Source organism: Bison bison, unplaced genomic scaffold, assembly GCF_000754665.1.
Source record: "Bison bison bison isolate TAMUID 2011002044 unplaced genomic scaffold, Bison_UMD1.0 scf7180017864458, whole genome shotgun sequence".
Taxonomy (NCBI): Eukaryota; Metazoa; Chordata; class Mammalia; order Artiodactyla; family Bovidae; genus Bison; species Bison bison.
Window position 1 is genome coordinate 4,747,839 of NW_011495020.1, and position 13,780 is coordinate 4,761,618.

Here is a 13,780-nt window from a genome sequence, read left to right on the forward strand (position 1 = left end):
TAATGTAAATGTCATTTCACCGAGAAACTACAAATGGGATGAATGCTTGCTAATTTTCACTTTAATTTTGTTGATTAAAAATCCAAATCCCTCCAAATACATTGTTTACCAATACTTTTAAAGTTCAAAATCTAAATAGAGATCCTTTTAATCAATTAACATTATCTTGTATGTGTATATGTGTCGTGCATTGAGAAAATAGGAAATGTTTTATTTTTTATTTGAAAGTGGAAATTTTGGCTTCCAGCCTGCCACGTCACGTTCCCTGGTGACATCCAAATCATGAGTCTCGCAGTGGGCTATGCCTGATCACTCATGTCTGCAGCCAGGTGTGCAATTAGGTCTCTGGCATCTTGTATAATGGAAGGTATCTCTGAGCCATCCTCAGTCACCTGGGTTCCGAACAAGAACATCTTCCTGTCATTTCCCACCTCAGATAATGCCAAAGCTTCATGGATATCTGTAATGTGATAGGCTGCTTCAAGATCCTTCATAAGAATGGAAAAAGAATTGAGAAAAAGTTGGTTACTTTGCAACATTTTTGGATAGATACATTTATTACTCTCAATGACTGAACCTCCATTATAATATCGAGGATATTGTAATCCCATTACTAGGATCCTAAAGGCTGTTTGAATATAAAGATTTTCATCGGAATTATATCAGCATTTATGAGTTATTATCAAAAGAGTATTTTCTGGAACAAAGTTAAGCCAATATTATACCTTAATCAATTTCCTAACCAGTGTGATCTGCTTCTAGTTTTGTTTTTCCAATTTTGTCTGAATTTTCCCAAGATTTATTTTTTTAATTTTTAAAAATAACTTAATAATTTATTTATTGTTGGCTGTGCTGGGTCTTTGTTGCTGCATGGGCTTCTCTCTAGTTGTGGTGCTTGGGCTTCTCATCGTGGTGGCTTCTTTTATTGCAGAGCACAGGCTGTAGAGCTCGGACTTCAGTAGTTGCAGCGCAAGGGCTCAGTAATTGCAGCTCCCTGGCTCTAGAGCACAGGTTCAACAATTGTGGCTTAATGGCTCTGTAACATGTGGGGTCTTGCCGGATCAGAGATCGAACCTGTGTTTCCTGCACTGGTAGGCAGATTCTTTTCCACTGAAGAATCAGGGAAGCCCTCCAAGATTATTTTTAATTTGTCTTTACAATAGAAGCTTGATTCATTAAATTGGTTTTTGCCCATATAATATTTTACTGATTATCAGTTCAGTTCAGTTCAGTTCAGTCGCTCAGTCATGTCCAACTCTTATTGATTATAGCATTTGCCAAATGTAAGTTTTCTTTTGCAAAAATTATTTCTACTGAACAAAAAGTTTTACATTAAATTTGGGGGGAAGGAGGGAGGTAGAGAAGGGATCAGGGACAGAATAAGTTTAGAAAATGGTGTAGTAGGTGAAGAAGGCTGAGAGGCAAGGGACAGATGGAGGGAAAGAAGATGAGATGGAGAAGTGGGGAAGGCTTAAAGGAGGAAAACCCATCCGAAGAAGCAGAGAGGGGAGAGATTAAAATGAGGAGACAAAAAGCATGTGTTTATGCTGCATGCTAAGATCGAAACATATTTCTTTGCCTCTCACACAACAAGAATTATTTATAGCAAATAACCTCTGATATTCCCTCTCCTAAATACATATGCAGATTCAGTTACAGTTTTTAAGTCTTCTGCAAAAGTTTAAACATTTTCACTCTTAACATTGAATTTGTAATTGGCTTTTTGTTTCATGGTGTTCTCCCAAAGTTTTAAAATAGTACAATATTGTCATTTTTTCTTGTACCAATATGAATCTATCAAATTCTTGTAAGTGTGAGGTTTTCTTCATGTGGTATCATTACCTTTTCTGGTTCTTCCACTTTATTGCCTGTCTGAAACCTGAATTCATTTTAGTCTTAGAGCAAGTAGTGAATTTTGCAATTGTTTTAATGAATCTAGTAACATGTGGACGATGTCTCAGGTTAAAAGAAATGCCACCAATGGAATTGGAGAGGAAGAAAATAGAAGGGTGTTGGAAGAGAGGAGGGGCTCCTTGTAATGATAAAAGAACATCAGGGATAAATATCAGGTGTATTCCATGCTCACATAATTGTGCCCTAATAGATGTCATCACTCAAAGAATAACAACAGTAAGATGACTTTTAAAAAAATATTTATGTAATAACTTGAAACAATGAGTCATCTAAAAGCTTAAGTTACTTTGATCAAGGAGTAATAACCAAGATGACCTTAAACTAGAAAGTGTGTTAGCTGCTTAGTTGAGTCCAACTCTTTGTGACCCTAGGGACTATGTCCCACCAGGCTCCTCTGTCCATGGAATTCTCCAGGCAAGAATACTGGAGTGGGTTGCTATTCCCTTCTCCAGAGGATCTTCCGGACCCAGGGATTGAACCCAGGTCTCCTGCATTGCAGGCAGATTCTTTACTGTCTGAGAATATCCAAACATTTTATTATTAAACCCCAGTAAAAGTTATAATTTGACACCAAATGGTCCTGTTTATTCAATTTGATGAAGAGATATAAACCACAAAGGAAAGCATCAATAAATTGGAGTATTAAAAATGAAAACCTGTGTATTAAAAAGAGAACCATAACAAAATAAAATGTTAACAATAGGTTGCTGCTGCTCCTGCTAAGTTGTTTCAGTCATGTCTGACTCTGTGCGACCCCCTAGACAGCAGTCCACCAGGCTCGCCCATCCCTGGGATTTTCCAGGCAAGGGTACTGGAGTGGGGTGCCATTGCCTTCTCCGCAATAGGTTGCTAGAGAAGATATTTGTAATGCATGTAACAGAAATAGGATTATTTTTCCAAAAGATATGAAAGACTCCTACAACTCAAATGAGAAAAGATAAACACCCAATAGGAATTTGGGGAAAGATATTAAAAGTTAATTCACAGATATGGAAATTTACTTCAAAGAATGAAACTAATTTGAAACTAATAACCAGTGAACATCTGAAAAAAATGTTCAGGCTCACTAGTAATTAAAGAAATGCAAATTAGAATAATAAGATAAAATTTCATTCTCACAAGACTGGCAAAAATGAAAGTTTGACAAACCAAGTATTAACAAGGGTGTAGAGCTATAAAAACTATCATATACTGCTGGTAGGAAGAATAAATTAGTTCAATATCTTTGGAAAGCAACTTGGTAATATCTAGTAAAACTGAATATGTGAACGAAAAGTGAAAGGCGCAGGGACTATACAGTCCTTGGAATTCTTCAGGCCAGAATACTGGAGTGGGTAGCCTTTCCCTTCTCCAGGAGCTCTTCCCAACCCGGGGATCGAACCCAGGTCTCCTGCATTACAGGCGGATTCTTTACCAGCTGAGCCACAAGGTACAAATCCCCAAACCCAGTAATTCCTCACAATTCCTTAGAGAACTGTTGGTACACGTCTATGAAAAGACACATACATGAAGATTCACTATAGAACTCTTTACAACAATGAAAAATTGGAAATAACCCAAATGTCCAACAATAAAACGGTAAAGTGGTGGTATATTCATGCAATGCAATACTATACAGCTCACTTACATTTACCATGATCTTCTAAATCATCACAGTTTGTGGTACTTAAGATGTTAACTAAAAAAACAAAAACAAAAAAAACTCCAGCCTTTTAAAAAAAATAATCTGCTGGACTAGCATTTATGCTGGACTTTAATATAGGCTCCTACTTTTAGATCATCATTATAATGATTTATTTTACTTCCATAAACACTCACTCATAGGAGTGGGAGAAAGGGTAGGAACTCTTATGACTGATAAGCCTGGCAATTGAGAGAGAGGCTACAGCATTACAAGCACACTTCAGAGATACTGCAAATTTGGTTCCAGACTACTGTGATAAAGTGAATACCGCAATAAAGTGAGTCACAAGAATTTTTTTTGTCTCTTGGTACATAGAAAATTTACTTTAACACTACTGTAATCTATTAAGTGTGTGATAGCATTATGTCTAAAAATATGTACACACCTTAATTTAAAAATACCTTATTGCTAAAAAAATGCTAACCATCATCCGAGCCTTCAGCAAGTCATTATCTTTTTATAATAGTAACATCAAAGGTCACTGATCAGAGATCATCATAACAAATATAATAATTCTAAAAGTTGGAAATATTGCAAGAATTACCAAAAGGCAACACAGAGACATAAAGTGAGAAAAAGAAGTTGGGGAAATGGCGCATATAGACTTGCTCCATGCAGGGTTGCCACAAACCTTCAATTTGTAAAAATCACAGTATCTGCAAAGCACAACAAAGTGAAGTGTGATAAAATTAGGTATGCCTGCACAATGCTATAGATGTTTAATGTTGTTTTAAATTTCTTTTATTGTAGTAAGATACACATAACAAAATTTTCCATATTACCATTTTGAAATGTACAGTTTGGTGTACAGTTAAGTAAATTCACATTATTGTACACCATCTTCAGAACTCTTCAACTTGTAAAACTGACACTCTGTACCCATTAAACAATAGCTTCCCATTTCTCCCTCTCTCAGCACTTGGCAACTACTATTTTTTTGTCTCTCTGATTTTAACTACTCTGTGCTTAGTTGCTCAGTCGTGTCCGACTCTGCGACCCCACGGACTGTAGCCTGCCAGGCTCCTCTGTCCATGGGGATTCTCCAGGAAAGAATATTGGACTGGGTTGACATGCCCTCCTCCAGGGTATCTTCCCAATCCAGGGATTGAATCCAGGTCTCCCACATTGCAGGTTGGTTCTTTAACCATCTGAGCTACCAGGGAAGCCCTTAACTGCTCTAGGGGACCTCATAAAAGTATAATCATACATTATTTGTTCTTTTGTTACTGGCTTATTTCACTTAGCATAATGTCCTTACAGTTCATCCATGGTGTAGCATGTGTCAGAATTTCCTGACACATTTAAGGCTGACTAATATCCACTGTATGTATACACCACATTTTGTTTATCCGTTCATGCGTGGATGGGCACTTGGGTTGCTTCTACCTTTTGGCTACTGGGAATAATTCTGCTATGAGCACAGGTGTGCAAACATCTGTTTGAGTTCCTGCTTTCAATTCTATTGATAATATACCCAGAAGTGGGACTGCTGGACTATATGAAAATTCTATTTTTAATTTCGTAGGGAACTGCCATACTGTTTTTCATAGCAGCTGCACCATTTGACATCCCCACCAACACTGCACAAGGTTTCCATTTCTTCATGAGTGTTTAATACTTTAATGCATGTGTGTGAAATTTAGGTCAGGCTAGCTAATCTAAAACTAATTCTGTATACTGACACATAGTGTGTGTGTGTGTGTGTGTGTGTGTGTGTGTGTGTGTGTGTGTTAGCCGCTTAGTCGTGTCTGACTCTGCGACCCCATGGACTGTAGCCTGCCAGGCTCCTCTATCCTTGGGATTCTCCAGACAAGAATACTGGAATGCGTTGCCATTCCCTTCTCCAGGGGATCTTCCCGATCCAGGGATCAAACCCAGGTCTCTCAGATTCTTTACCATCTGAGCCACCAGGGAAGCCCATTATATATAGTAAGCACTCAAAGATTTTGTTGCAATCAATTCAACAGTCAGTAAATGTTTATTTGATTAAACTTAACAGATTTGTTGACTTCCTACTATATACAAGGTAGTATACTAGGTTTTACATGGGACACAAAGGTGAATGACAGTCTCTGTTCTGAACGAATTTACAGCTGTGGGCTTTCCTGCTGGCTCAGACAGTAAAGAATCTACCTATAATGCGGGAGACCTGGGTTCCATCCCTGGGTTGGGAAGATCCCCTGGAGAACAGAATGGCAATCCACTCCAGTGTTCTTGCCTGGAGAATTCCATGGACATAGGAGCTTGGCAGGTTATAGTCTATGGGGTCGAAAAGCGTTCAGACACGACTGAGCGATTAACACTTTCGCTTTTACTTGGTATCTGTGAGGGGATTGGTTGCAGGACCCTAGAAGACATCAGAATCTGCTCAAGCCCCTTATATAAAATGGTGTCATTTCTGCAAATAACCTATGCACATCCTCCCATATACTTTAATCATCTCTGCTGCTGCTGCTGCTAAGTCGCTTCAGTCGTGTCTGACTCTGTGCGACCCCATAGACGGCAGCCCACTAGGCTCCGCCGTCCCTGGGATTCTCCAGGCAAGAATACTGAAGTGGGGTGCCATTTCCTTCTCCAATGCATTAAAGTGAAAAGTGAAAGTGAAGTCACTCAGTCACGTCCGACTCTTAACAACCCCATAGACTGCAGCCTACCAGACTCCTCCGTCCATGGGATTTTCCAGGCAAGAGAACTGGAGTGGGGTGCCATTGCCTTCTCTAGACTACTTATAATATCTAATACAAGGTAAATGCTGTGAAAACAGTTGCTCACATGTGGCAAACAGGAGTTTTACTTTTTGGAACTTTATGGAATTTTTTTTCCCCCTGAAAGGAGGGCTGATTGTATACTCCAGGAGACCTAATAGTATAAACTGAAATGAACATACAGCATATTATTGAATATTTAGCTCTTAAAAGCAGACGTTTCTTTGGGTCATCTACAGAGATGTGGTTGGACCTAGAGTTTGTCATACAGAATAAAGTAAGTCAGAAAGAGAAAAACATCGTATATTAACACATACATGTGGAATCTGGGAAAATGGTACAGATGAATCTATTTCCAAGGCAGGAATAGAAACTCAGAGGGAGAAAATGGACTTGTGGACATAGAGGGGAAAGGAGAGCGTGGGATCAATTGGGTGATTAGGACTGACATATATACATTACCAGGCTTCCCAGGTGGCTCATTGGTAAAGAATCTACCTGCCAATGCAGGAAGCGCAGATCCCCTGCTCCCCTGGAGAAGGAAATGGCAACCTGCTCCAGTATTCTTGCCTGGGAAATCCCATCAAAGGAGTCTGGCAGGCTACAACAGTCCATGGCGTAGCACAAGAGTAAGACACAATTTAGTGACTAAAGAACAACAACAAATATACACTACTTTATGCAAAATAGATAGCTAATGGGAACCTGCTATAAAGCACAGGAAGCTCAACTCAGCGCTCTGTGATGACCTCAGGGGGTGGGATAGCGGGTGGGAGGGAGGTCCAAGAGGGAGGCCGTATCTGTGTATTAGGACTGATTCACTTCTGTTAGCAGAAACTAACACATTGTAAAACAACTATCCTCCAATTTAAAAAAAATCAAATTTAAAAAATAAATTTAAAAGATCAAATTCAAAAAGTAAACATTTCTATTTACTGCGTTAATAAAAAAATATTGAGTACACTTTATATTTGCACAGATGTTTACCTGTTTGTTTGCAAACACAACCAGAGGAAGGACTGGGTTTGTTCCAATTAGTTGATGAAGGTATTTCTTGGCTTCAGGTAATCTTTTGTGATCTGCTGAATCCACCACAAATACCAACAGCAAGCCCCTGGACAGGTACATTTCCCAATAGGAACGGAAAGGTTCGCTGCCGCCAACTACAAAGAAAAGCAAAGGAAGAAAACACACACACACACACAAATCTCAGAAGAGTCTATCGAGGCAGCCAGGTAAGGCACATTTTGATAATTTCTGAACACTGGCAGGTCTTCTGATAAAAGACCGCTGTGAGACTAGACCCAATTCTGAGAACAACCAGAGTGATGTTTCTGGGGAAATGACTGGTGGGGATATTTACCCTCCACAAGCGGTTCACTCAGTTCTGGCACACAAAGGACCAGCGTGGTGGTAGTTTAGTCACTACGTCGGGTCCAACTCTTGCGACCCCACGGACTCCCAGGCTCCTCTGTCCATGGGATTTCCCAAGCAAGAATACTGGAGTGGGTTGCCATTTCCTTCTCCAGGGGATCTTTCCAACCCAGGCAGGGATCAAACTCAGGTGTTCTACCTTGCAAATTTGTACCACAGTGGATGCCTCTTGATCTGTTATACAGAGCAGTCATGACAGCCAGTGCATGTCTATCAAGCATGGATCAGTAAACAGGAGTAGTCTACTAAAAGAATTCAGGGTTGTGGGTTAAAACACGTTTCTCTAAAATGTCTTAAATGGACTGATTTAAATGTCATTGGCTAGCCTCTCTTGCACAACTTTTTTCCTTTGTCAAAACCCCAAATCTAATTTCCTTTCTTTAATATTGAACTAAAAGTTAATATGATCCTGTGGCTATTTAAGAAGAGTTGCCTCAGGAAAAAAATGTCTTTGGGTTATTTCATTCTGCTGATGCTTCCCAGAAGAAAGTTTCCCAGATACAATGAATTCGGTTTTTATTTTTCTCCTGGGACAGAAATTGACAAACCATGGCCCACAGTCTAAACCTGGCTCAGCTCACTGCCTGTTTTTGTACAGCCTGTGAACAAAAAATGGATTTTACATTTTTAAACATTTGGGGGGAAAAAGAATTACCATTTTTTAACATATGAACATTATATCACAGTTGGATTTCAGTACAAGCAAAGTTGTGTGACAACACAGACATGCAGGTTTGTTCACACATGGTCTCTGGGTTGCTTTCGCAGTACTGAGTAGCAGCAGAGAGATCATGTGGCCACAAAGTCTACGTTATCTACTCTCGAGCCCTTTGCAGAAAAAGTATGCAGAACACTGTATGGGCACTTAACAAAAACATTTCAAAAACTAATAGGAAAGGGTCTTTATTTGTCTTTCCTTTGTTTTCCTTTGTAGAGAGAGCCAGGCTGGTCATTCTTCAAAGTATTTTGTGTTTTAAAGAATGTAATCTAAGTAATTCATATCCTTTAACATACGAGCTTAAACAGGCATTCCCATTTTTTTTGCCAACACCATGACATTTCATCTATAATAGGAATTGTTATCTTTTAGTTATTAACTTTTAAAAAAAAATATTAGTTGGGGAGGGCACAGGACTGGAAAAAAAATTATTCATTTACTTATTGTTGGCTGCATCAGATCTTAGTTGCGGTGTGGGGGATCGCCATTGTGTCGTACAGGCTACACTCCATTGGTGGGGTGAGGGCCCCAGAGCCTGGGCTTAGTAGTCATGGCGCATGGGCTCTGTTGTCCCGTGGCATGTGGGATCTTACTTCCCCAACCAGGGATCAAACCCATATCTCCTGTATTGGAAGGTGGATTCTTAACCACTGGACCACCAGGGAAGTCCCTTGATATTAACTTCTAATTTAATGGTAAAATAGTTAGAGAACAGAGTTTATATGATGCCTCTTTGAAAACTCCATTAAGACTTGCTATATGGCCCAGGCAGTGCTCCGTGTTTGTTTACTGTTCCATGGGTATTTGAGAAGAATTAGACAATTTTATATTGTTCATTAGCTCAAATTGGTTGACTGTGTTCAAACATTATTTACTCTCTGCAATTTTTTTCTCCTTGATTCCATTAATAATTGACAAACATATGTTGAAACTCCTCACTCCAACAGATCTGTCCATTTTCGCCCTTAATTGGAATCTTTTCTTTTTTCTTCCTATCTTCCTTTCTTTTTTTTCTCTTTCCTTTCCTTCCCACCACCCCCGACCCTGCCCTTTTTCACTTTTTATATTCTGAGACTCTTTTCTTAGCCATCTATTTCATTAAAAATATTATTTCTTCTATAGCTTCTGAGAAAATTGAAATCTCTATTCCTAATAATGCTTTTATCAGAAAGATTTGCCTACAGGTTTAACAGTTTCTCTGCCCACCATTTTCTCTTCACAATTGGATGAAAGCAAAAATTCATAGCATTTTCCTTGCATACTGGAGGTGGGGGTACAGAAAATGCCCGGTCCTCTGGCTTGAGCATCTTGATGGGTGAGGAGACATTTACTGATCAGTGGATTACAGGGACAGGAACAGATATGGAGCTGTATCAAGCATTTGCTTGGACAATGTTTGGTGTGAGAGGCCGATGAGACAGCCAGGTAGAGATGTCAGGTGACATTCGGGTATGTTTGGCTGGATAGATAAATTTGGGAGAGTGTAAAGAGAAGATAAGAGGATCTGATACAACTTTGGGAAACAGCAATATTCTGAGAGGCAGTGACTCCAGAATTACTTTAGAGTAGGGGCTTCTGGGTTGTGATCTGATTACAAGAGTATATATGTTGTGATCTGGTCATAAGAGGTTTGTGAATATTTGCATTTTCAAGAAGGAAGCACACTATATTTACTCAGATTGGATTTTTATGGGGGGGGTAGTAAGGAGGAGGGAGGCTGTTAAAGGAGAGGGTGCTAAAGCCTTCCTCTCAACTCCCTTTTATCACCACCACTGGAAAAAGGAGAAAATAAAAGGAACAGAAAGTGATTTTACCCACATTGCACCCTAGCATTCATCTACATATGCATTCTAAAAGTCTAGGAAAATTTGACCCAGGGTTTCATTTCATAAGGACCTATCATTCATTTCATATTCATTTTATCATTAATTTCACAAGGACCCATGTGATGTTGACATCGCATCTGGCTTAAGATTTGACAACCATGTGGCTATAAAAGCTATTAGCTACCCCCAGAAGCACTGAGAAAGAGCGCTTACTCTCCAGGAACTCCATCTGGCGGTCCTCAGTGCTGATGCACACTGCATTGAAACCTTGGGTGGGGGCCACACTGCGCTGGACTCGGTTTAAAGCTAGAAAGTGGAGAATACTGGTCTTTCCTGCCCCATCCAGGCCCAGCACTAGGATCTGCTTATTTTTCTCCTGTGAAACAAAAGATAAGGCAATAATATGCTATCAGGGCCTTGTTTTCTTGGCTCTGGGAAGTGCGCTTGCCAATATTTGTGAAATTGTATAAAACTTTGCAAAAAAAATTTAATAGGTCTAGAACAAACTGTACTAGTCAGTTTGTATTTTATATAATCAGTCATTACTTACATGATATTAACTGTATACCCTCTCTCCATCTTCCAACTCCTGGTCAATTTATCAAATAAATACTTTATATATATCAGGATTTATAGGAGGTGCCATATTTTCAGGGCCAATTTTCACTCTTCACTTGGCTTCCCTAGTTCATGTCCATTGGAGACTGCACGAGAATTCAATTTGTTGTTTGGGGTCTTGGGACCTTCTTGGTCTATGTATTGACTCTGCCATTTCGCATGTAAGCATCTAAGGTCATAATATTAATCTGTCTTGTCTCCCCAAATTGAATCATAGATTAAAAGTTCTTAGGGCAAGGTTACTCTCTTCTGTACTTTTTAATATAAATATTAAATGAAAAGGCAAAGACTATAAAAATTGCTAAACTAGTTAAAATCTCATGCTAAAACCTGATGAACTAGATGTAAACTTTAGGAAGAAGTATTCCACCAGCCTTAGAAATTTTTATGACAAGTGTTTGAGGGACAAGAAGGGCAAGAGTGGTACGAAGAGAGAAACAGAAAGTTCAGAGTGCTCAGAAAGGTGGCTTTTAGTGTACAAACTTCAATGTAAACAGTAATAAATGAGCAACCCAGTCAGACTGTTCACAGGAATTCTATTTCTCAAACAGCTTACCAAAGAGGTTTCTCATATATGGGGGAAAAAAAACCTTGGAAACATCTTCAAGGGCATTGGTTTAAAATAATAATCTTATACATTTCTGCTTGAACACTAAATGTCATTAGACATAGACTGTGTGCTAAGTCGCTTCAGTCACGTCTGACTCTGTGTGACCTCTATGGATTGTAGCCCGCCAGGCTCCTCTGTCCATGGGATTCTCCAGACAAGAATACTGGAGTGGGTTGCCATTTCTTTCTCCAAGGGATCTTCCTGACCCAGGGATCGAACCCAGGTCTCCCACATTGGAGGGAGATTCTTTACTGTCTGAGCCACCAGGGAAGCCTTAGACTAGATTTCTGTTAAAAAAAAAAAGTGATCCTCAACAGCACTATACGTCTATCCCATGTCCCTCCTGTCTGTAATATAGAAGATCTGTGTAAAAATAAGATGTTTTAAGGTCTGCTGTAATACTTATGTACGGGAAATCATTTATGAAACCTGTCTAGTGAGTAACAGAATGTTTTAAAGTAAATGTTTGTTACTGGAGTGAATTATTGATGGCTCTTAAAGCAAATGGCTCTTCCATAGGTGTTTCCTATATCCATCCCTGCTTCCTCCCCACTCTCTTCCATCTGCATCTAAATGTTATAGTGTCATTCTCAGAGTCATGGTAAGGAAAAGGGACTAGATGCTGCTCTAAGGGGATGTCATTGGTTGATTTTAAATGAATGCTTTAAAGCAATGGTGACCAAGAAATGGCCGCAAGATGTAGACTGTGTCCCCTCATTATCTCCACCAATGGCTCCACAATCAGGCTACCCCAACATATTTTATCAGTTTCAAGATTTCTTTTTTCACATTTTAACATCTCTGAAATGAGGGCTTTACAGTCTATAGTATGTCATATTTTGGCTGGAAGCATTTTTTTTCCTTTCTCTGTGGTACCTAAAATAATGGCATCTTGGATCTTATGAATTTTGTGAATAAAAACCATTCCCTATTCCCTTTCCAATCACATTGCTGCCACTACCCTGACCCTATTTAGAAATTCTGTAGTCATTGATGCTTTACATTTTGCTTACTTTTTAGTCTAAAATACAAGGTTCCTCACGTTTATAATCTCTTAGAAAAGCTGGGGTTACTGTAAACCAAGAGTTCAGACATGAAATATGATTCAACACCACTGTTCCTTGTTAAAAGTTATTCCTTTAACTATAATGAATCTATATAGTCTGTTTTGTGTGTTCAGTCTCAAAGTTGTGTCCAACTCTTTGCAATCCCATGGACTGTAGCACACCAGACTTCCCTGTCCTATTTCCGAGTTTGCTCTAACACGTCCATTGAGTTGGTGATGCTATATAACCATCTCATCCTCTGCTGACTTCTTGTGCCTTCAATCTTTCCCAGCATCAGGGTCTTTTCCAATGAGTGGGCTCTTCACATTAGGTGGCTAAAGTAATGGAGCTTCAGCTTCAGCATCAATCCTTCCAATGAATATTCAGGGTTGATTTCCTTTAGGATTGACTGGTTTGATCTTGCAGTCTAACGGACTCTTAATTAAATGTCTTCTCCAACACCACAGTTTGAAAGCATCAGTTCTTTGGCTATTTTACCAGAGATCAAATCTCTGTTAATAATTCATATTGTCTAGAACCAGAAAGCAGCTCTGAGCCCAGGAACTCCAGGAGTACAAAGCACACTAAGTTGAGCCAAATAATGCTTGTTTTTTTCCTTCTCCCCCAGTTTTTAAATTGTGGCAAAGTACACAACATAAAGGGCTTCCCAGGTGGCGCTAGTAATAAAGGATCCACCTGCCAATGTAGGAGATATAAGAGATGTGGGTTCCATCCCTGGGTCGGGAAGATGCCCTGGAGAAAAGCATGGCAATCCACTCCAGTATTCTTGCCTGGAGAATAGAGGAGCCTGGCGGGACACCATCCACAGGTCACACACAGTCATACACAACACAAAATTTACCATCTTAACCATGTTTAAACCCAGAGTGATATAGACTCCATTCATAATACCATGCAACCATCACCACTAGCCATAACTATTCATCTTGTAAAACAAACTGTACTCATTAAAATGCTTACCCCCCCATCCCCCAACATTCTGCTCTTTGAGTTTGAATACACTAGGTAAACCATCTAAGTAGAATCATACGTATCTGTCCTTTTATGACTAAAAGGCTGGTTTCTGAGGCCTCTCAGTTAAACCTTTGTGACCCTCTCTTCTGGGTGCCGGTGATATGAAAACAATGTAAGTAATAGCAACCAGAGCGCCCAGAGAAAAGGTCCAGGCAGTCCCAAAACACATCCTGCACAAATTCAAGAAACC

At 39.5% G+C, this 13,780-nt stretch overlaps 1 protein-coding gene across 1 annotated transcript; it reads right to left on the bottom strand.

Annotated features, from left to right (window-relative positions):
• Window positions 1–188: 188 nt before the first annotated feature.
• On the bottom strand, window positions 189–13,429 carry ARL9 (ADP-ribosylation factor-like 9). The gene is made up of 4 exons (XM_010859720.1): window positions 13,418–13,429; window positions 10,495–10,657; window positions 7,291–7,466; window positions 189–488 (listed from the first exon to the last, which is right to left on the bottom strand). The coding sequence occupies exons 1-4, from the start codon at window positions 13,427–13,429 to the stop codon at window positions 300–302; spliced, it is 540 nt and encodes a 179-aa protein (XP_010858022.1). The 3' UTR covers window positions 189–299.
• Between the last annotated feature and the right edge of the window lie 351 nt (window positions 13,430–13,780).

Coding starts and splice junctions, on each gene's coding strand:
- ARL9 (XM_010859720.1), bottom strand. Junction 7,467..10,494: donor CCAGATGGAGTTCCTGGAGA/GTAAGCGCTCTT, acceptor TTTTCTTTGTAG/TTGGCGGCAGCGAACCTTTC. Junction 489..7,290: donor TTGTGTTTGCAAACAAACAG/GTAAACATCTGT, acceptor ATTCTTATGAAG/GATCTTGAAGCAGCCTATCA.